The following is a 22,962-nucleotide window of genomic DNA, read 5'->3' as shown; positions in this document are numbered from 1 at the left end:
TTTAGATAAGTAATATTAAGTACTGTGTCAGAGATCATAGAATAACTACCTAATAAATAGCCCAAAATGGTATCATGATCATACCATAATCAGTTGTTGCTCAATACTAATTAGAATTATAGCTATCATAACAATTAGCTATGAACATTTCCCATTTAAGTATCGCAAATTTATCGTTATATTAAGAATATTTTCACAAATTTGAGTATTCACAATATTAAAGCAAGCATATTATAGAAATGACTCAATCTCATCCCCAAAATAAGCAATTAATCCCAGGACTCCACATGAACCCAGTATTGTTCCGACCAAAGTACCGACAAACATATGCTTCATTTGTTTATTCAGTAAATTCCTATTTTTTTGATGTCGTAGTTTGATTATTCGTTTCTGTACATGCTTGGTCATCTTCTTAGTTGCAAGTCTAGCAGTTTGTTTTTGATATAAGTATGCATTAGGTGATGAATCATAATGGTGTTCCAGACCTTTAATTGCAGCAATACCCAACTGAATCGGCGAGAATATACCTGATGAAACATCAAACAATTGCAGTTCATATATGCCATATTCATTATCCACAAGAATGATATGGATCTGTACCATATATTTGGGTTCTATTTGATTATTGCTTGCTGGTCCTGGAATCAATCCAAATCTTTCCCCATCCCGTATGACTAGCTTAGGCACAATTCTGTGGCTTATTGTATCAACAAGTATGGCTGAATGACTAATAGTCTTTATAATTATATCTAGTTGAGTAATATTTGTCTTCCTCGTTTGTAATTTAGCCGAGATCAGTGCATGTAGGGACGAGATAAGCGGATCATCGATACAAATTTTTGGGATGTTGTTTCCATTAAATTTAACTAATCGAGACTTACTCGATCTGCCAACCAGCGCGACCTTTTGCTTCTTTCCCCCTTTATTAATCTGAAACCTAATGATGCCTATCACAGAGGGCATTGTTCGAGTTTTAGTATTTTACAGAAAATATGGTTACGAGCTGCAATATTTTAGGCAATGATAGTAGTCTATTATTTTATTATTACTTTCTATAAACTGAGAATATTCTATATAGCCATTTAATTCCAGTTTTCAATTTCTAAATACTGTCACATAACGTAGAAAAGTCCGAGATTATAGCCAAGTTATAGCATGATTAAATAATTAAAACCAATTACAAAAAGTGGGACCATTTTGTTTACTTACATCATAGTTGTATAATACATCTATAATAGTACATGTTTCATATAATATACCAAGAACAATGAAAAATTGATAAGCAAATGAGGTGAACGGACCATGAGTCACTAAAATTTTACGCCGCATAAATGAAAAGTTGAGGTGTTATGGACATTCCCACGGCCAATTTTCAAATAATACATAAGTTATTTCAAATGTCTAGGTGGCATGTTACATTATAATACAATTTTTATCCTTACCGTCTTTCTTCTTTTTTCCTAGAGACGGCATTTTTGGAATTATACTGTTCCTTTTCTTCTTCTTCTTTGACTCGTCATCTATTTGGTACTTATTACGAGGTCCATTTCTTCTGTAAGCATTCTGCATTAGACCAGCGGCTTGTCTATCCTCTTCTTCCTGCAATTGCCTAGCTAGCAATTCATCATCTTCCACCTGCTGAGCATCGAAGGTATCATTTCTGTCAATGTTTTGGAATTCTTGGTTTGTTTGTGGGTCACTGAATGGATTACTTTGTGGGACAACAACATCATCAAATGTATTTTGGTCATTATCTGGGTTTATCTCAACAAAAACTCCATTATAGTACAAATCCCTAGCACCATTTACCGAATGTAATGACTGCCAAACAATGTTGTTATTACGTGATTGCGATGGATTAGTAACGAGAATAAATAATTCACCAGCATTTTTGTAGAGAGTGAAATATCTATCATTTCTAAATAGCACAGCAAATGATTTCTCAACAAGTATTTCCTTTAAATGTTGTAAACCATACTCAGTCAATTGAGTAGCAGACCGTGCTAGAAATGATTTAATATATGCAGAGTCGTCTAATACTTGTTGTGCATTAGTGTTAAGCGCAACCCCGTTCTGGTCCTTCCTAATTTCATATGCTTGGACTAAAACCCTTTGTGCTTCCTCGTATGAATATTTTGATAGATGGTAATAACTCGTTGGATCTCTGTCACCATCAACCACCCATCCATGAACCAAAGCAACATTGAATCCACTAAATACAGAAGTTTCCAAACTGTCAGTAAATGATCCGTTAAATTTAGGATTAATATGCAAACCTTTTCTAAACTCCTTCAATGTAGCTATTAACTGTTCCTTGTCTTGCCCATAGTTACTCATCACACCTAATTGCAGTCCAATGTTGGCAAGTTCATCGAGAAGATCTTCTACAGCTATCTCATTGCAGTTGTCAAATATACTCTTCAATTGGCTCGTAACCCTATTATGTCCCTGCGACAACACTAGGGCATTAGTCAACGCTACCAATGCAGAGTAGTCTTCATCTTGGTCTAGTAGTATCCGACAATGATACCCTTTGAATTCAATGCTTTTGATACTGTAATAGTCATCCATTCTGTTTCTGATATTCTTTACAAAGCAGGTTGTTACTCGTCAGCTTCCTCTTAGTTGCAATCTCTGCGGTAATCCAAAATTTCTAAGACCTCTAGATAATGAATTATTACTACAATGATATTTTGTCTGCTTATGTCAGGCTATATATGCCTAATCTGTGTGATAGACTTTTATTCTATCATGCTCGTTATGAGCCTACACACCCCTTAATCAAACTGGATTTCGCGAATCACTGAAAGTGCAAATTGAGCTCCAGCAGAGATTCGAATGGAGGTTGAATAGTAGACTGATTATACAAGAGTATTTGTGATGTATGATAGGCACAAGTTAGATATCGGTGCACATACAACATTGACTGTACTATATTTATGATGAGATTAAAGAGATAAGATATCAGATATAAGAAATGGCAATGTGTAAGAGTATATTCTCAGAGGAATAGAAGGTAGAAGGAAACTCATTTGATAAGTAGAAAAATCATTAAGAGATAAGAGTAATTAAGACATTCATATTAGCAATTGATGTGTGAGAATCATTGAAAGAAAGGTAGAAAAAATAGCACAAAGAAATTTATATTTTATAAGATGTCTTTTTATTCTTCAGTTATCCTGCTTTACTTTTGGAGCTGAGTTAAACTATCCAAAAGACTTTGAACATTGTTAGCAGGTTGTTGGTCCTGCTGGTTGGCAGCAGCAGATGGCGATACGGGATTTGTGGGTTGGTTCGAAGGTTGAACATTACCACCAAAGCTATTTTGGGGTGGCATATTTACTGGTTGTTGTTGTTGTTGCTGCTGCTGTTGGTTCTGCTGGGGTGTTTGCATTGACTGAATCATGTTTAAAATTTGTTGTTGGGAATCAGGCTGTTGTTGCTGTTGTTGTGCCATAGAAAGTAGGTTTGATACAACATTAGGTGGCAGATTCTGAATTGCAGCTAACAATTGTTGCTGATTCATGGGTTGATTATTAGACATGGGTTGTTGCATGCTCGAATTATCATACCGGCTGTAGCTTCCACCTCCCATATTCATTGGAGGTTGAGAAGTAGGGGCCCCATAACCTTGAACAGCTGGAGCCATCCCCGGTTGACCATAGCTGGTATTTTGAGTCGGCATTTGAGGATAGAAGTTCGCCTGTTGCTGTGGTTTGGGTTGTTGACCATAATTATAATTGCCATAGTATCCTTGTTGAGGTTGAGGCATCATATTTGGCACAGATTGTTGCGGGTATCCTGATTGAGGTCCCGCCAATGGCGGCATACCACCTGATCTATTTTTGATTACCTTCAAGTTATTGAATATTGCAGCAGCGTCATCTGCAGACACACTAACATACTCATCAAATTTTGTTTCTCCACGAGGACCAGGATGGAATGTTTGAACATCTAGGTTTCGAGTCTTGTTTACTAATATAACACCCCAAACACCTTCATAGGCAGCGTCATTTACTAGTTTTCTCAACTCCAATCTCGGTTTCAAAAATACCATGTCAGTTTCAAGTCCAGTCATATTGTTGAATTTGTTGAAAACTTCGTTAGCATAATTTCTATCAGCTGTTCTCTTAACGAATATAACACACGATGGTGTTCTACGCTTTGGCTTTTTATGGGCATTGTTATTTTCGGCATACATATCAACAGGCTCCTCGTCTTCATGTTGGAAAGGACGTTTAGAAGTAGATATGAATGTTGAACTGCTATTGGTACCATGATCACCATGATCATATTGAGGTCTATTATTTGAACTAGAAACCTCAAGAATCAACTTCTTACCAAAATTAATCTCTTGAGATTCACATTCAATTGCAGCTCTTACACTTTTTGGATTATCATATTGAATAAAACCAAACGCATTTTTTATGTTGATTTGTAAAATATGTCCAAATGGTGAAAATAATCGGAATAGATCTTGTTTAGAAACATTTTTCAAAGGTAAATTACCAATAAATAATCTAGATTTCGGAGGAATACTGTGCATTTCTGTAATTTTGTTCTCACCTTTTAGATAATCATTATATCTTACTGATTCCTCAGGTGTCATTGGCTTTGTAATATCTGGTTTTGGGAACAATCTCAAGCCATTGCTATCCACAACAGCATTAGCTTTCTTATTTGTAGCCTGAAATTTAGTTTCTGTGTTTGAGTTTAATAGTTTTAACACTACTGTAATCTTTTCCGTATCAGTTAATTTTTGAAATTGTGTTTTTTCTAATAAATGACTATCTTCAATAAACTTAACTTGTTTTTCAATCAAGTTAGCATCAACATTCTCTTTTTCAAATGACTCTGATAATATTTGTGCGACAATATTAGCATTGGCAGGTTGCTGTTGTTCAACATCACCAGAGGTCTCATTTTCGTTAGAGGTACTTTTACTCTCACTGGAATTCTGATCTTCAGTTCCTTGTTCGTTAACATGATCACCATCGAACTCAGTATTTTCTAAGTTGTCTTCCAGTACCGTTGGTTCATTGTTTACCACATCATCATCATCATTTTTTAGTTCCTCTTCATCTTCAGAGGATGGCTGTAGATATTGTTCTTGTGATGTTTCATTTTCATTATCTTGCTCCTTTACTGTTTGATCCTCGTTGTTTCCAGTTGTAGCTGAGGATCCATTATTACCGATAGTTTGATCATCTGAATACAAATCTCTAGCAAGAGCTTCTTCGTCTTCGTCTTCGTCTTCGTCTCCATCTTCATCCTTATTTTCATCTTCGTCTGAATCTCCCTCTTTGTTGTGCACATTTTCTCCTTGGTTAATACTTTGATATTCCTCTAAATTACTTCTGTGTTCGTCTTGTTTATCTTCTGTTTGGTTCATGGCGTTTTCAAGTTCATGCTCATTTACTGAATTCTCTTCAATAACAGAAGTTTGATGAGATACATCATTCACCACAGATTCATTGCTATCTGGGATTGGTGTTTCACTACTTTCTGGCATAGGAGTCTCACGACTATCTTGAAAGTCAGACTTTTCACTTTCTACAGAACCTGTATCACTCATATTTGGTTATGTGAATAGGTGCCAAAACTTTGAAGTTTTTTTGCAAAAAGATCTTGATCAGAGTAATAAAGCTAAATAATAGAGTTATCGGTAAGAGTTCCTACAGAAATCTCAGCAAATTAAGTTACGTTACGATGGCCTTCTTGTTTCTGTAATCATTTTTGAGGGTCTGCTCCACTGGATTCACTAATTCATGAAAACTTTCATTGTAATTCGTATATAAGTATATACGTTTATTCATGGTATACCAAAGCAGCGTTGTGAAACTATTCGAATTAATAGCCCAGTAGAGAATTTCTATATGTTAATTATGTTGATTACATTATTTACTAGTTAGTGACTTATGAAGAAGGTATAAAGGTAATCTCTTGTACAAATTTCTATTCGAATCATATGTCCTTTAGTTTTTTTTCGGTTGTAGTGGAATGCTAAATCCAGGAGGTAAAGACGTCAGACCTGGTGCACTTGGTGTGACTACAGGGCTGGTGTTATTGTTGATACTATGAGGTTTTGGTGTTGTAGCAGCAGAAACAAAGTCATCAAATTCGTCATCCAATGATTGTTGTGGCTGGCTATCGTTTGGCGGTGAAGTGATACTTGCTGTAGGTATAGATTTATTATATGATGGGTTCGTCCGTCTGGCTGGTATACTACAAGTAATCGGTCTTTTGTCCAAAATTGAAGGTTTTGGTGGCGTTTCTTTTCTTCTTGGCTGAATTGCAGGCGTAGCGATACTCTTAGCCAGTGTAGTATCACGGTCTTCACGCTTTGGTTGGGATTGGGCTTCGATGATCTTTGTGAATGCTTTATTTTTATCAGAGTTATCATGTTCATAATTTTCATTGCTGCCTTCTTTAAGCTTATTAATATGTATTGATTGAATGTCAGCTGATATTTTATTAACAACCTTGGTAAATTCGGTGAACTGTGACTTGTTCAAAGTTGAAGCCATAGAATAATTCCATAGCAATGGAAGATACTGTTCAACCAAAATAACCTCGTCTTTCACTAACGACGGTACGAGTTTAAAAAGAGATAAGCATTTCATTAAAATTCTTGGATCCCTTGTTTTCATAGTCTTAAATAATGGCAAAAGATCTTCTGTTACAGTGTATGAGTCAATACTTTTTTTTTCAATTAGAATTTGGAATGATGTCACACAACTATTTTTGATAGTCAAGCTTGTCGTCTTCACAAACAGTTTCGCAATCAATGGTAATAAGAAATTCTTAACTGTTGGGAAATCAAATGTCTTTAAAACTAGATCCAATTGATTCAATAACATTTCCTGAGAATTAACCGCAGATTCAGATTGCATAGTTTGTAGAACATAGACTAATAAAGGTCTCAAGAAATTTTGATCGTAATCAGCGGCTTTGAATTTCTCCTGTAGTATCTTCATGTTCTCGATCAAGATTGTATTTGATTTCTCTAGCAAAATATTGAAGTTTTCCTTATTACCAACAATAATCGGATATAGTTTTTCATGGAATGATAACTGTGACAGATTGGATGCTATTTTGATAATTAAGCTGATATCATGTGATATACATTCTCCATCTAGCTCTTTATCCTGACATAACTGTATAAGTAGGTCCAATAAAATAGGAAGAAATTTCTTTTGGAGCAATGAAGAAGGAAATTGATCTAGATACTCATCCAAACCTTTTAAAAATACCAACTTTTCACTATTATTTTTCGTCGGCAAATCATCTAAGAAGTTCAGCATCTTTAATAATGGGTTATCAAAAAATTCAGAGTCAAGAAGATCACCCAATGTATCATATCTCGATATAATATCTCTACTCATCAATTTTGGTATCAAAACCCTCAGTTGCGGCGGTACCTTAGAAAATACATTATCCCATGACATTGTACTTATTTTCCTCTCAAATTTATTGTATTCTAATTTATATTGACTCTCTGAATTTTCAATGTGTAGTAAAGATTTACCCGAGTAAAGGAAATATATTAGCAAACCTAATGAAAAAAAATCATTCTTAAACGAGACAGTATTATCCATAATCAACTCCGGTGCAGAATAATCAAAATTAATATGCATGAAGGAAGGAATTCTAGGGTCGTATTTTGGTAAAAAGAAATCTGTAGACATGCCGCCTTGCAAATTGTCACCTAGCTTCACAAGATGCCCTAAGCCTGATACTTTCCAATCTGAGTTTTCATTTATAAAAATAGAGCGTGGTTGTAGATCTAGGTGTACAGAACCTGCTCTAGTGTGGATAAACTCGAGCGCATTGACAATCTGTAGGATTCCTCTTTGAATAAGGATATTATCGGGCAAAGAAGCGCCATTACTGGATAGGATATTTTCACCACTGTCGGAAAATCTACCATAGTTCGTGCTATCATTATTGTATAGGGACTCCAGACAGTCTGTCACATATTCTGTGACAAATAAGAAAGTCTTGCTATGTTCTTCTATGGGTTCAACAACTGTTAAAATATTTGGATGTTTAAGTTTGGTCAGGTTATTCACCTGGTTCTTTAATATTTGATAAGCCTCTTGTATTAACATCTTGTCTTGCGATGAAGACTTCGATTTGATGATACCATAGTTCAAAAGATAGTTTTCAAACTGTTTCTTGTCAAATTGGAACAGTGATACTCGTCCCAGAGCTGAGGAGCTCTTCGGCCTACCTGTATACACACTCCATGGATCAGAGGTAAACGTTGGTGAAGACGAGAACGTATATTTCGAATTAATACCACTTTTCGATGACCAGAAAACCATGTTGGAATTTTGATAGCACGCGTTCCTGTCAATACTGAAGCTGGTTCTCGTATGAGGATCAGATCACCACCAATGAAACAAGTAAAGATATAACTATGTGATCCTTTAGTATGAGTTTTGTTAACAACCCAGTCACAAGAATGAGTTTATCTTGATAGAGACCACTCTAATCTTATACAATTGAAGTTGATCTCTTACCATTGAAATTGCTTGTCCGTTCTCTGTGAGTTTCGAAATCGCTAAAGTTCAAGTAGACCTTTAAAATAATGGAAATCATACAAAATGGATACCAATAAATCTATTGACAGAAGTGTACAAAAATTGCGAGGCACCTTACAAATCGAATTAAACATTGAAAATGGTCCTTGAGAAGATATTGCCACTTGTTGATGTGGAGCATCTGGATTCGAGAGTACTCCCAAGACCGGTTAAGGGCAATAAGAAGAGTGAAACCACGAAGACTAACACAATCATTCAGAATGCTGGTCCTTCTCGTTGGGGTAGTATGGAGTTCAAATTTTACTATCTCATGTTTGTGATTGTTGTTCCCAATATGATATGGGCCGGCTATAGAACTAGCTCTGAGCACAACATAAATTACTACAAATATCAAGATCTATTATCCTCTGGATGGTTATTTGGAAGGAAGGTTGATAACTCAGATGCCCAGTATAGATTCTTTAGAGAACATTTGATTGAATTGGCGGCATTGTTGGTACTTCATACTACTATAAAACGTATTGTATTAGCTTTATGCCCCATCTCTAAGATAAGATTTGATACCATATTTGGTGTCTTATTTTTGTATGGAGCTTATGGTGTTAACTCCATAAGAGTGCTAGCTCACGTTTACATTATGTTCTCCATTGCGCATATTTTTAAAAATAGTAAACGTTTGGCAATTTTGTTCACATGGGTATATGGTATTGGATCCTTATTCATAAATGATAAGTATTATGCATACGCCTTTAGCAACTTCAGTCCATCTTTAAGATTTTTAGATGAACACTCAAAGGGACTGATCCCAAGATGGGATGTTTTTTACAATTTTCTACTCCTAAGGATGATTAGTTATAATATTGATTTTTTAAACAGATACAATACCACTACATCTAAGAGTAAAGAAGAAAATATTGAATCGAAAAAAGAAAATGAAATGAAAGAAGTGCTTCTTTATGATGATAAGGCCAGAATGAATGTGATACTGCCAGTAAATGACTATAATCCATTAAATCATATTGCTTATATAACTTACGCGCCATTATTCATAGCAGGGCCAATCATAACATACAATGATTACATTTTCCAAAGCAGAAATAAACTACCTTCATTAACCAAAAATTTTATACTGTGGTATGCAGCAAGATTTTTGTGCACATTATTTTTAATGGAACTGGTTTTGCACTTCTTCTATGTGGTTGCTATTTCAAAGAGGAAAGCGTGGGAAGGTGATTCACCTTTTGAAATTGCAATGATTGGATTAATCAATCTAAATATCATTTGGTTTAAGCTAGCTATTCCTTGGAGATTTTTTAGATTGTGGGGTTTATTGGACGGTATTGACACACCTGAAAACATGATAAGATGTGTTTACAATAATTATAGTGCCCTCGCTTTTTGGAGAGCATGGCATAGAAGTTATAATAAATGGGTTATACGCTATATTTACATTCCATTAGGAGGCTCCAAAAGTAGAATTGTTACGTCCTTAGCAGTATTTTCTTTTGTTGCTATTTGGCACGATATTGAACTGAGATTGCTTTTATGGGGCTGGATTGTGGTATTGTTTTTGCTACCAGAAATGTTTGCTACCCAATATTTTGTGCAGTATAGTAAGAAGTGGTGGTATAGACATATATGTGCACTTGGAGGTGCTCTAAATATATACCTGATGATGATAGCAAATTTGTTTGGTTTCTGTTTGGGATCTGATGGAATGAAAAAATTGTTAGCTGACATGTTCGGTACTTGTAATGGATTAACTTTCCTGCTATTATCATTTGGTAGCCTTTTCATTGGAGTGCAGTTGATGTTTGAAATCAGAGAAGAAGAGAAGAGAAAAGGAATAGATCTGAAGTGCTGAGATAGTTTTGATGGTGTTATGAATATTTTATTAAGTGAATATGTAAGTTTTATGTAAATGAAATTGATTATTAGCCAATACCAAATTATCGTTATATTGTGATATCTTAAATCTATTTGGTCATTGATATCGTTTTTTATACTCTCCTGGTGTCTGTAATCTCTTTTGAGACCAAAGGCCTTTCTTTTTAGCTCTGGCAATAAATTCATGACGTCTATATTTACCTTCTCTACCATCAAATTCCGCACCTGTCTTTCCTTCATATACTACAGCTAATCCTTCTTTTATCATTTCTAAGCATATATCTGAATAGCCCAACCATGTCCATATTCGTATACTGGCTACGCATCTTCCGTATTGATCAGTTTTCAACGGTTTAATCCATAGTTTTTTACCTAATATGCGATGGCGTAACCATATTAGGGCATCTTCGCTGTACGGTTGAGCAGGATTTCCAAAATGTGCGCATTCAGGAGCGTCTATGCCACAAGCACGAACAGAAATTGTCGGTAGATTACGTTTGTTTTTATAGGTAGCATTTTGTTGTTTTAACTTGTTGGTGCCCCAATGAAACGATAGAGAAGCTGTTTTCTTCTCGTTCTTAGTCAACTTTGGTACAGCTCTAATCCATCCCCATCCACCAAGTACACCTCCAGGCATATGGAAGAAATGAAAATTATCACCATCTCCAACAGACGTCACCTTGCCATATAGCCACTTTCTCCGAAACACCTTTGTGGGTATTTGACTTGCATTAGTTAGTTGCTTCAGGTAACAGGTATAACCTTTATATAAAGTGATAGCACTCCCAGTCACTAACACAGAAACTATAGTTCCGTCAATAAGGGCATCTCGGTTAACCAGTATATGTTTATCCTGTGATCTATTAGTCATTTGGGATCAATTTCTTTTGATCGAAGCACACTAATTGAGATCACAACAATACGTATTGCAATTTTCTGTGCTTTTTGATCGGCTCATCGGACTTGTAAAGAACTTAAAAATTGTTATAAAAACTGGTTAATCCCGAAGTTCATTTAATATGTACGTTAGTTATTAATTACAAGATTTCAGAATATTATAAAAATGTGTATATGATGCAAATTGGTGTTTCATGAGTCATTCTCCATTTTCCATAGTTGGAGTGTTAATGATGCAAGAAAACAAGGTAGTTGACCTTTTTCGACAACCCAATCATTGAGTAAACTATCCCAGTCAGATATTACTGTGTCTAAATTCGATTTCAATGTGTTATCTACTAGATTGGCTATCAGATATTTGTTTGGCATGTAGCATGAGTATATCTTGACTCTGCCATCCTGCTGAAATTCTAGTTTAAAACCCAAAAGTGAATTCACAACATCGATAAATTCCAATGATTTCTTATTGAAAATTTGTTTCAACCTGCTAAACTTTTTCTCTTGTTTCTTGTTCGTATCCATTGAAATTTCGTATTGGTACTTCAAAGAGTTGTAAGATGTCAATGGTATTTTGTCAAAGCTCTCATTCCGATTTTCTGTAATATTCTCAATCATCGTCAAGAGATTTTGGTTCTCTTCTCTAAGTAGCTCATTTTCCTTTCTTCTGACAAATTGTAGCTTTAACAATGGTGAATCCCTTTGTTGTAGGATTCTTATGTTTTTGGGTTTCGTCTTTCTCAAATCATCAAGCTTACCTTCTAATTTTTCTACTACCAGTCTTAGTTTTTCATTATCTTTCTCTAATGATAGATTGTTCTGTTGTAACTCGTTCAATCTTTGAGAGTAATTAATATTTATATGATCACCATTTCTCAGCTTCCTTTTTTTCATTTCTGTTCCTTGATTTCTATTTTGTTCTATTAAACTATCATTCAAACGTTTCAACTCGTTGGTCAAATTTTCTGTTTCCTGCTTATAATTGTCCAATAATGAATCATATTCTGCATCGTTTCGGTTGGTGCTTCTTATTTGTTGGTTTAAGTTTTCTTTAGTAGGGATTTGATTTTTGAGTAATGAACATTCTTCTTCAAGCAAAACTTTTTGTTGCTCAAGTTCATGATTCAATTTCTCTAAATTTATTATATTATTTTCATAGTCATCCTTTAATTTCAATAGTTGATTCCGCTCAAGGGCTAATTCATCATTTAGTATTTTGCTATTATAATAACTTTTCTTAACTTCTGCTAATTCTTCTGTAACCATGTTCAATTCTCTTCTCTGTGATTCAAATTCAATAATAAAATGATCAATGCTATAGTCATTGCTGTTATCTTGTTGCTTTTTATTTGATAAAAATTTATTCCATTCCTCTAAATTAGCTTTAAGTTCCATTATTTCCAATTGCGCCTCCTGGAGTTGCTGGTATATATCGCTGTATTCGCTTAATTTTTGATTTAGCTGCTGGTTTTCATTTTTCCAGTAATTAACAGAGTTCTTCATAGACATAAGTGTATTGTACCCATTGGAAAAACTAGCATTTTCATTAGTTTGTTGTCTTATTTCCTCGGTATTTGTTGCATTATGAGCTTGTTTCAACCGATTGACTTCAATTTCATCTAGCTCTTGTTCCTTCTTTTTGAGAGTTTTTTTTATTTCTTTTATTTGTTCTGACTGTTGTTCTATAACTTCTTCATATTTTTTCAATAAAGATCTACAACTAGTCAGTTCAAGTTTCAATTCATTGACGCTGTTATCAAGGTGAAACACATCTGATTTATATTTCTCCTCTAAAAGCATATAGTCGTTATTCATAGAATTATTATTAACCTTATTATCTTCATGAGACCATTCTTTTTGTGTGTTTTGGGGGTGTTGAGATTGCAACTGAGCCTCTAGGAAGCGTTTACTTTCCACCAGTTGGTCAATCTCATTTCGCGCTTTCTCGAGTTGAAGATGAAGTGCCTCATGGCTTTTCTCAGAGTCGTACTGCTCCTTTTGCCACCTCACCTTCTCTATTTCGTATTGGTTTAGCAAGTTATCATACTTGTACTTCCAGTTATCCACGTCTATTGGAGTATCCTTGCGCTCTGTATGTAGGTGTCCGTCCGAAACCAAATCGGGGCTTTCTACAAATGGAGAAGAACCTCCACTGCCTGAGTTGTTCATTAGAATACCATCAGTTTATGCACCAATATAAAATTCCACTATATAGTGCTAATACACATGCCAATTCTTAAAGTGACCGGTTTTAAACCTCTTTACAATTTCTACCCAAGCATGATTGCAGGTTGCCATCGCAATTAGCATTTTAACGAAATCAAATCCAAAGACGTTTGAAAAATAGCATAAATTCATAATGAGATAGTCGCAATATAAGCGTAAACTAGGAAGCAATAGGAGTGGAAACTAAGACAGAAATAGTTACTGATAATAGACCACAATGTCAAAAGTGTATGTATAATATTTTTTTGAGCCATTACTGGGATATAAGATCAATAGATTAACATCCTGTGGCGGTTTTCCTTTAGACTTCAAATGCTATGACTCGGAAACTAACATATGTTACAATACTTAATGGAGAGTAAGGCCTATGACATTTGTATTTGAAACCAGAGGTCATTAAACGCATTATTTATTACTATTTTTAAAAGACCAAGAAGTTTCAGGTTATTGGAAGAACTAGAGAAGGGTGAAAAGGGCCTTGGACCTGAATCCTGTAGTTACGGTTTAGCTGATGCAGATGATATTACAATGACTAGATGGAATGGTACAATCCTTGGACCACCACACAGTAACCATGAGAACCGTATATACTCGGTTTCCATTGAATGTGGACCAAAATACCCTGATGAACCACCCACTATCACATTTATCTCTAAGATAAACCTTCCATGTGTGGATCAATCCACAGGTGAAGTTAATAAAGAAAAGTTTAACACATTAAAGGATTGGAAAAGACTTTATAATATGGAGACTATTCTGCTAGACCTCAGAAAAGAGATGGCTTCTCCAGCAAATAAGAAGCTAGTTCAACCAGAAGAAGGAAGCACTTTCAAATGAACTCAAGGAATAAATAGTTAAAGATGTTACATAGTTTTTTTGTTGCTTTTGTCCTTTTTTAATTGATATACTACAGTAATGACTACTAATACTGAAAGCAGTATTTATCCAAAATGTATTCGATTTTTCCTTATGTTGATACACAATTAATCATTAAAAGAGGAAATAAATCGATATACATCAAAGTACAATACCTGATTTGTAGAGATTTCCTGGTATTTGCAGCAGCCAATTCTACATGTTACACCTATTAACCCATGGTAAGTGAAATATATCAAATAAGCATTGGTTACTGGATTCAAAACCGCAATATATCACTTTCTCATACTATAGTATTTCAATTGACTTTGTAATGAGCTTTGACTAGATGGTCGGTGCCTATATCTTGCACTTCTTTCATTCAAAAGTACCTATGTGCATGTAAATGAATCATCATTGGTGATCGGAAATGGAAATTTTAATAACTCCGCATTGGCAAACGACAAATTTGTTTCCCAGTCTTCCAATAGTTGAATGTAAAGAGGTATCAATTCAGTGCTAATGCCTCACTGGTACTCTTAATAGTGTGCATTTCTTAACAAGTTCTTTAGCAACAATGCGATAAGGATTTAGAGTAAAATGGATAATATTATAATTTCTTAAGATACTCATTGTGAGCCATTTATGGTATTTACATAAAATCCGGAACATTTGCTACAAATGGTTTGATGGTATGTTTTAAGCAAATGTAGCTTCTCAAAACTTTATTATAATTAATTAATTTTTGGTGTCTATTGAAACTGTAGTTTATGTGAGTGGTATTGATTGATTTTGTTATTGTGGTTATTTCATGAAATAACCACAATCTGATCAAAGATATTTTCTGTATCCAACTAAATAATTACAGAGTAAGTCAAAGTAGCATGTAATAATTTCGACATATATAAAGAATGGTTAGCAAGGATTGAATTGTTGATTTTTCCTGACGTTGACATATTTTAAAGTTATAAGATTTGTATTAGATAATTGAAACCATATATTGGAAAATAAAAATCAATTGATAAGTTTTTTAACCCTTTCCTGATTGATATTACCAGCAGCAACAGTAAAAACCCACAGCTTTAACCTACAAAATGAGATTCTTAAGATTTATTTCTACGGTTGCATTATTGATTACTGGATTGGCAACCGCACAGCCAGTTGGAGAAGAATTAGGCGAAACAGTCGAAGTTCCCTCCGAAGCATTTATAGGCTACTTGGATTTCGGTGCAACCAATGACGTCGCTATTCTTCCAATTTCCAATAAAACAAACAATGGTTTGCTTTTCGTTAATACTACCCTGTATAATCAAGCCACTAAAGGAGAGAAATTATCGGATTTCACCAAGAGGGATGCCAATCCTGATGCTGAAGCTGAAGCATGGCATTGGGTCAAAATAAGAAAAGGTCAAGGTCTATTCAGAAGAAGTGCCGATGCTAGTCCAGAGGCTGAAGCATGGCATTGGGTCAGGTTGAGAAAAGGCCAAGGTCTATTCAGAAGAAGTGCCGATGCTAGTCCAGAAGCTGAAGCATGGCATTGGGTCAGGTTGAGAAAAGGCCAAGGTTTATTTTAAAAAAAATTCTTGCTAATTGTGTTCCTACATTATCTTTTGCTTGTGTAAAAACTACAAGCAAGTTTTTCTCTATTTTATATTTTCGATTAACTCCTTCTGAAATGACACTATTTTATGTTCTTTACCTTTAGATAAACTTTCATAAAATTTATCTATCTAGCTAAACTAAGATTACTTTGTATCAGTTTCTATTCTTATTTTCTCCTTTTATTCATTTTCCACAGCATTACATTAGAATTCATGGTGTCAATTTTTCCGTGGATATATCTGTATCAGTTTCTTCTTCAGAAGAGTTTGCAGCCACTACGTCATTTGTCAGTGCCAATGTATTAACTTTATTAGTAGTTTCTTGTTTGATGGACGTATCACTTTCGGTATCTCCACCTGCTACAGAGTTGTCCTTGGATGTGGATGACTCGCCGCTATGGTTCTCGGTAGTGAGATGGTGCTTCTTTTCTGGCGACTTCGATATACCAAAAAACTCGAAATCCTCAAAGTCGCTTCCGATTTCTGGAAGAGATTCTTCTTCTTTAATTTTCAGCTTCTTCTTGACAGGTTCCAGTCTTTTTATGGACTTCTTATCTCTCCAGGCAGCTACTCTTCTCTTTCCAGGAGAGTTGAGCTCAGAAACCGCATCTTGTACATGGCTGTTCAACAGTTCAGAATCACTTTTATCTCCATCAGGCAAGGATACACCGGCTCTTTCCATCAAGGACGTCAGTATTCTAATTCTTGCTTTCTTCTCGTTTAACAGACCAATCATGACGTCCCTGGACAATTTGTCTCTGCGCTTTATATTATCTACCATTTCATCGAAATCACTTTGTAAATTGTCATAATTCATTTCTAATTGGAAAATTCTTTCGTTTAGCGCTTTGACATCCTCATTTGATTTGACTAGGTTGCAATACAGTTGCTTAGATACCTGAAAAAGGTCAATCTCACTCTCTTTGGCCTCATTGACTGTAAGTACTGCAATACTACGTGAGATTTCGCCAGTCTTCTGGAACATTGTTAGCTGTCCAGAGTTACTTGCAAGGCCAGAAGAATTTCCAGAAATATATTCTATATGGGAGTATAAGGGATCTATTCTCCCTTTCATGGGAAATTTCCCTGCAGTTAAGACACTAATGTAACCTTTCCATATATCGTTTCTCTGGGAATCGTCCACATATAGCTCCAGCACACTTTCTCCAAACTCAGTTCTCTCAAAGATGCACTCACCATCACTGAAAATTAACCGTTTGACCCTGGAGTCATCGACGTCATCAAATAACTCACATTGACAGAGAATTACCTCCTCGTCACTACCTTGGACATCGATACAGCTTGCATAACAACTCATTCACCGTTAGGCCTTTGCCACATAGAAATGTCTAAACCACTGGAGTTACTTCGGCACGCAATACTGTTTCTCGAGCTCGCAAGATATTGCTGGATCACAAGATTGGTATAATTTATGGTATTGGATAACCTGGTGATATATCTTTGGTTTTGAATATTACTTGACTCTCGAATGATTCATTTTACTATTATTGCAGTTTGAGACACCCCTGTTCAAGTAGTGCGATGAGCTCTTGAAAAAGAAACTTGAAAATATAATTACTAAGCTCAGTACCCAATCGATGATTATAAAAGAGATCCATTTGATAATAGAGGATATAATAGCAGTCTCGAACTAACTGAAGTGTGAATAAAAATGTCAACTGAAGTGATATCAACCTCAGTGGTGTCTGAACCGACACAAGAGATACTTCCAGCGGAGTATTCTCTAGATGCGCCTGAACCAGAACACTGTCCCGGGCCAGAGTCTGAAATGGCTGGTAAGGCAGATGCCTGTCAGACTTGTGAGAATAAAGATATATGTGAGAGTCTACCGAAAGGTCCTGATCCGGACATACCTTTGATTACAGAGAATTTGAGCGGTATAAAGCACAAAATACTAGTTTTATCTGGTAAAGGAGGTGTTGGTAAGTCTACATTTACCACTATGCTAAGTTGGGCATTATCTGCTGATGATAATTTGCAAGTTGGAGCCATGGACTTGGATATTTGCGGGCCTTCCTTGCCCCATATGCTAGGTTGCACCGACGAAGTAGTGCATGAATCAAATACTGGGTGGACACCTGTATATGTCGCTGAGAACTTGGCAGCTATGTCTATACAATTCATGTTACCAGAGGATGACTCAGCAGTGATTTGGAGAGGTAATAAGAAAAATTTATTGATCAAGAAGTTTCTGAAGGATGTGGTTTGGGATGATCTTGATTATTTAGTCGTGGACACGCCACCAGGAACATCCGATGAGCATATTTCGATTAATAAATATATGAAGGAATCGGGTATAGATGGGGCTTTAGTTGTCACTACACCACAAGAAGTAGCCTTGTTAGATGTACGGAAGGAGATAGATTTTTGCAGAAAGGCGGGCATAAACATTTTGGGTTTGGTGGAAAATATGAGTGGATTTGTGTGCCCAAATTGTAAAGGAGAATCGCAGATTTTCAAACCAACTACTGGAGGTGGTGAAGCTCTATGTAAAGAACTAGGTATCAAATTCCTCGGTTCAGTACCACTTGATCCACGAATTGGAAGATGCTCTGATGAGGGTGAAAGTTTCCTTGACGAATTTCCAGATAGCCCCGCTACATTGGCTGTATTAAATGTTGTAGAAGAATTGAGAGATGCAGTTGGTGATGTCTAAGTACTAATGTACTGCTACTTGTATAATATATATATATAGGATTGGTTTATGTCGTATGTGGGTAATCTGATAATTATAATGAAATGGGACTATTGGAAAAGCTGGCAACTGAACTATATAATGTGATTGTTCTCTATTGTCATCATGGTTAGTTTTTGGAAATGTGATAATAATAAACATAAATCAAAATTTCCGGACTACATCTACTGTCAATATTGAGGTCTTGTTTCAGCACAAATATAAATATATTTGCAGTCTTCGAATTTTAAGTCATGTGTAGCAGATAAATGCTGAATAAATCAAGGTGCAATGCAAATTTTTAAACTTATGTAAGACTGTACAAAAGATATTGTTTTTTGATAATGTATACTAGTAAAACTAAGTTCTGGAACAGAAGTGAAGTGTGGCGTATTTCCTTTCGGGTTGGCCTAAGGGCATGTTGCAAACTAGGTTTGAAAACTCCTTAGTCTTTGAATCATTATCAAGATCTAACACCGCGCTTAAAACATTATTTGAGATAATGTTACAACAGGCGGTAACATTCTCAAACATTTGGTGTTTAGAATAGAATTGGGGTAATTCTGATGCCAAACTCTTTATAATATTACTATTCTCTGAATTTTTTTTGAATTGTATGTAATAATCATAAACCTTTAGATCATTTCGTTGTGTACTATTTCTGTCAAATTGCTCTAACATTGATGTTAAGGATAACAATTTTGAGTCATCGTTACCTAAAATATAACTTGGGGCAACCTTTGTAATAAATACCTCTTTGGCTAATCTTGTGTCTTTAGATTTTAAAAGGTATTCGAGCTCTTCTTGGTGGCACTTTCTGTACTTAGCATATTGAGCCATGGATCGATAAATAACTTCATTAGGAACCATTAACTTCGACATGATTGCTAAAGGCTTACCATCTAAAGTCAGATGGTGAATGTTACTAAAGATGATACTTTCAAACAGTTTCTTGGCCAAATGGTCATCTTTAATATGTGCACAAATGTAGAGTGCTTCAGGAATATGGCCAGATAATTCTAAGTTTTGTGCATATTGCACAGTGATTTGATCACAAAAAGGATTGTTAATATCTGCAATACCATTGCTTTCAAGCGCTTGTAAACAATGCCATAAAAAGTCGATGCCAAGTGCATTGGATTCTTTTAGTATTTCCTGTAATACTTGATCAGCATTTCTTGTTGAGCAAAATAGTTTTAGTAGGAGATAAAAAACGCCTGAACAATGATCTGACAGACAAGCCATACTGTTGCCGATTAAGTCCTCCAAGGAAAGTTCGTCAACTTCACCATAATGTAAGGCGGCACCCACTAAAACAAGCCAGTTCACATCCTCAGCATTTTCAATAAGCGAGAATGGACCTTTAAATAATTCACCGCTTAATAATTTATAAATCTTTGCAACATAGATCTCAACATTAGAACCAATGCCAGACCATTGTTCGATCTGGGTATGAGCAAGGGCTTTCAGTCTGGGATCATTAGACCCTAGCATGGATATTAATATGCTCAAATGAGAATTGTCGCTATCTATTGCTATTTTTGCAGCAGTTTCTATTTCATTTATCAATAGATGCAAAAATATTTTTTCCAAAGGAGTTGTTGAAACCTTTATCTTTTGATATACATTATCCCTAACGTGATCTTTTATCCAGTTACAAATGTTGTCCCTTCTTTTATATTTCAAAGTTGCATCTTTCGCCTCCATCGGGCAATCGATTTGGATTGGATCAAATAGGATGGACGAGAAATTCCACAACTTGTATGATTCACTTGTAGGTAGTATGCATTGAAGTACATCTTTGAAGATCAACTCCTTTTTAAAAACACATGGGTAATTGTTAGATGATCTACTGTGAATTAATGTGGTCTTTAGCTCATTATCAAAAATTGTTCTATCCGTCAATACAGCAGGTAATTCATCCTTAACTAAAACTTGGTTAGTGATTAGAATTTTTCTTGATCTATTATCTCCAATAACTAAGTGACCATTTCCAAAACTGCAAGGATTGTATTTCTTTGTGTTAAGACGTCTTTCTTGTTCAATTTCCCTAGTCTTGTTTTTTGCGTCATTGAAGTTACTTAACAATAAATCAAGTTCATTTTCAGCTCTATCCGTAGGCAATAAGAATATGGACCTACGCCCTTGGTTTGCAAGCCTTAACTGTTCATCCCAATTTTTCGCAACGTCTAGAATCTCATTTTGTTCTAATCCTTCAAAGTCTTCCTCCTCTATGTCTGGTTCATATACTTTCTCGTCAATAAGATTCCCTGTATTGATAGCAGAAACATTTAATTGCGATTCGTTTGATTGTGGAGAAAGCTTATTAATGTCTAATATATCTTCCATATCGTCGTCTTCATCGATTTCAGCATCGCTTTCATTAACTAAACCCCAAATACTAAAATGTTGGACTTTAAAAGTCCAAACACCACCAAATGGATTATATGATATAAATTCCATATCACGAAGTGATCTCAGCTTTTGTGCAAACTTTTGAAACTCTGTCAAACGTGAAGAGTCGGTAATATACTTTTTTGTTTTCCTATCTATCGGGTAGACATTTTCTAGAGTAATGACTGCAGGTACATTTATTCCGTATCCGACTGGTGGTTTTTCAGTATTTTTTGGGTATACTTCTACAGTTTTTGATGATCTGAATTTTACAATATTGTCGAATAAATTGATCTCAAAATTATCGGAAAATTTTCGTAAATCAACTGGCATTGAATAGGTTATATAACCATGATTTCTTCTTCCAATAACAAAGTTAGAAACAGAGGAAAGTTGGTCAGAGGTTAGTAATCTTAATTGTTCTGGAGAAGGAGTGCACCAATAATCAGAGTTATTCTTATTAACATTTTCGTCATTCAAAGGCATTTTAGGGATGGAATAGGATTTCAATTCAGAGCTTGGAGAAAAATCATTTCTCGCAGTATCGGCTGAAGGATTCTGCTTACGCGCTCCTTCTGTCATGTCAAGATTTTGTGATTTAGTAACATGAGAACCGCCTGAAAGGAGTTTTAACTTTTTAGATGCACTTCGAGAGCTGTCGATCTTTAGTTTTCTAAGTTCTGATAAATTTTCCCTCTGGTTAGATATATCTCTAATTTTCTTATTGCTATTGTTCTGTATAACTGTTAGGCCTAAAATGTTGTCTTTAAGATCTGTCGGCCTATTGGGTTTACTCGTTTGTTCGCCAAGCCATGGTTTTACAGAGGAAGGAGAAAATACACCTTGAATAGCTTTGGAGGCCTGCCCTGAACTTAGACGTGAGCTTAGCTTGCTAATTAGAGTACTTTGACCGTAACTAGAAGTATTCTTAGGTGCAGCAGAAGACATAGAAGCGGATCTCTTGTTATTCGAAGCGCCCTTTTCAGTGTTTATAGAGTTCTCTTTGATTAATGTGCCAGTTAATGGTTCTGGCATCGTTGTTAAGGGAGTAGTATTAGAGCTCATGGTGAACCCATATGGATTAGAGGTTGGTAGAATTCCATTGTTTTGTGGTTGCCCATTGGCTCCTAGATTGTTTGTGATCGGCTTATTCATTAAGATATTATTTGATGTTGAGCTGTTTCCAAAAAGTCCGCTTGGTTGATTATTTCCAAATAATCCTGAAGTGTTGTTAGTATTAGAAGAGTTTCCAAAAAGTCCGGCTGTTTTATTCCCCAGGCCTAAACCAGTACCAGAATTTGCTATATTTAACGATCCCTGTTTGTTATCAAACAAGCTCCCAGTGGTTTGTGTTTTGTAAGTGTTAGATGAACCAAATAATCCAGAATTTGCTACATTATTGGTTGCTGCAGTAGATGTGCCAAATAGACCACCTGTTTGCTGTTGTGGCTTGTTACCAAATAAACCTCCACTTTGTTGCGTAGAGTTTGTGTTTCCGAACAGACCTCCATTCTGTTGTGTGGAAGAGGAGTTGCCAAATAGGTTGCTATTTTGTTGAGCTGAGGCATTATTTCCAAATAATCCGGAACTTTGTTGTCCATTAGCAGTTCTCCCGAATAATCCCCCATTCTGCTGGTTATTGCTACTATTACTAAACAATCCAACAGATGGGCTTGGTGTCGAAGTACCAATATTAATTGAGTTATTGTTCAATGGGTTGCTTTGTCCCAATGGGTTAGTGGTAGAGGAAGCTGGGGTATTTGTTGGGGTTGAAGTATTCCCAAAATTAAAGGCTGCTCCGCTAGGTTTGCCAAACATTATGTATTTTTACCTATCGTCTCCAAAGTAAAGTATTGATTCAAAT

General features: G+C 35.5%; 12 protein-coding genes across 12 annotated transcripts; 4 read left to right on the top strand and 8 right to left on the bottom strand.

Annotated features, from left to right (window-relative positions):
- Positions 1–231: 231 nt before the first annotated feature.
- On the bottom strand, positions 232–963 carry GVI51_H03091 (uncharacterized protein; the record flags this gene model as incomplete). The annotated part of the gene is made up of 1 exon (XM_446937.1): positions 232–963. The coding sequence occupies one exon, from the start codon at positions 961–963 to the stop codon at positions 232–234; it is 732 nt and encodes a 243-aa protein (XP_446937.1).
- Positions 964–1,413: 450 nt separating this feature from the next.
- On the bottom strand, positions 1,414–2,571 carry MIY3 (Miy3p; the record flags this gene model as incomplete). The annotated part of the gene is made up of 1 exon (XM_446936.1): positions 1,414–2,571. The coding sequence occupies one exon, from the start codon at positions 2,569–2,571 to the stop codon at positions 1,414–1,416; it is 1,158 nt and encodes a 385-aa protein (XP_446936.1).
- A 613-nt stretch (positions 2,572–3,184) lies between these two features.
- On the bottom strand, positions 3,185–5,575 carry NAB3 (Nab3p; the record flags this gene model as incomplete). The annotated part of the gene is made up of 1 exon (XM_446935.2): positions 3,185–5,575. The coding sequence occupies one exon, from the start codon at positions 5,573–5,575 to the stop codon at positions 3,185–3,187; it is 2,391 nt and encodes a 796-aa protein (XP_446935.2).
- Positions 5,576–5,975: 400 nt separating this feature from the next.
- Positions 5,976–8,327, bottom strand: SCY1 (Scy1p; the record flags this gene model as incomplete). The annotated part of the gene is made up of 1 exon (XM_446934.1): positions 5,976–8,327. The coding sequence occupies one exon, from the start codon at positions 8,325–8,327 to the stop codon at positions 5,976–5,978; it is 2,352 nt and encodes a 783-aa protein (XP_446934.1).
- A 358-nt stretch (positions 8,328–8,685) lies between these two features.
- Positions 8,686–10,410, top strand: GUP1 (O-acyltransferase; the record flags this gene model as incomplete). The annotated part of the gene is made up of 1 exon (XM_446933.1): positions 8,686–10,410. The coding sequence occupies one exon, from the start codon at positions 8,686–8,688 to the stop codon at positions 10,408–10,410; it is 1,725 nt and encodes a 574-aa protein (XP_446933.1).
- Positions 10,411–10,530: 120 nt separating this feature from the next.
- LCL3 (Lcl3p) lies at positions 10,531–11,304 on the bottom strand (the record flags this gene model as incomplete). Its single annotated transcript, XM_446932.1, has 1 exon — positions 10,531–11,304. One exon carries the CDS (start codon positions 11,302–11,304, stop codon positions 10,531–10,533), a length of 774 nt encoding a protein of 257 aa, XP_446932.1.
- A 218-nt stretch (positions 11,305–11,522) lies between these two features.
- Positions 11,523–13,496, bottom strand: MAD1 (coiled-coil domain-containing protein MAD1; the record flags this gene model as incomplete). The annotated part of the gene is made up of 1 exon (XM_446931.1): positions 11,523–13,496. One exon carries the CDS (start codon positions 13,494–13,496, stop codon positions 11,523–11,525), a length of 1,974 nt encoding a protein of 657 aa, XP_446931.1.
- Positions 13,497–13,770: 274 nt separating this feature from the next.
- Positions 13,771–14,390, top strand: MMS2 (E2 ubiquitin-conjugating protein MMS2; the record flags this gene model as incomplete). The annotated part of the gene is made up of 2 exons (XM_446930.1): positions 13,771–13,781; positions 13,982–14,390. The coding sequence occupies 2 exons, from the start codon at positions 13,771–13,773 to the stop codon at positions 14,388–14,390; spliced, it is 420 nt and encodes a 139-aa protein (XP_446930.1).
- Positions 14,391–15,502: 1,112 nt separating this feature from the next.
- MF(ALPHA)2 (Mf(Alpha)2p) lies at positions 15,503–15,982 on the top strand (the record flags this gene model as incomplete). The annotated part of the gene is made up of 1 exon (XM_446929.1): positions 15,503–15,982. The coding sequence occupies one exon, from the start codon at positions 15,503–15,505 to the stop codon at positions 15,980–15,982; it is 480 nt and encodes a 159-aa protein (XP_446929.1).
- A 238-nt stretch (positions 15,983–16,220) lies between these two features.
- On the bottom strand, positions 16,221–17,327 carry LIF1 (Lif1p; the record flags this gene model as incomplete). Its single annotated transcript, XM_446928.2, has 1 exon — positions 16,221–17,327. The coding sequence occupies one exon, from the start codon at positions 17,325–17,327 to the stop codon at positions 16,221–16,223; it is 1,107 nt and encodes a 368-aa protein (XP_446928.2).
- A 354-nt stretch (positions 17,328–17,681) lies between these two features.
- NBP35 (Fe-S cluster-binding ATPase) lies at positions 17,682–18,686 on the top strand (the record flags this gene model as incomplete). Its single annotated transcript, XM_446927.1, has 1 exon — positions 17,682–18,686. The coding sequence occupies one exon, from the start codon at positions 17,682–17,684 to the stop codon at positions 18,684–18,686; it is 1,005 nt and encodes a 334-aa protein (XP_446927.1).
- Positions 18,687–19,064: 378 nt separating this feature from the next.
- Positions 19,065–22,916, bottom strand: NUP145 (nucleocytoplasmic transporter NUP145; the record flags this gene model as incomplete). The annotated part of the gene is made up of 1 exon (XM_446926.1): positions 19,065–22,916. The coding sequence occupies one exon, from the start codon at positions 22,914–22,916 to the stop codon at positions 19,065–19,067; it is 3,852 nt and encodes a 1,283-aa protein (XP_446926.1).
- Positions 22,917–22,962: the final 46 nt, after the last annotated feature.

The sequence above is a fragment of the Nakaseomyces glabratus genome, chromosome H (assembly GCF_010111755.1).
Source record: "Nakaseomyces glabratus chromosome H, complete sequence".
Classification (NCBI taxonomy): domain Eukaryota; kingdom Fungi; phylum Ascomycota; class Saccharomycetes; order Saccharomycetales; family Saccharomycetaceae; genus Nakaseomyces; species Nakaseomyces glabratus.
Note: the sequence above shows the minus strand (reverse complement) of the source record. Positions and strands in the feature narration are given on the sequence as shown.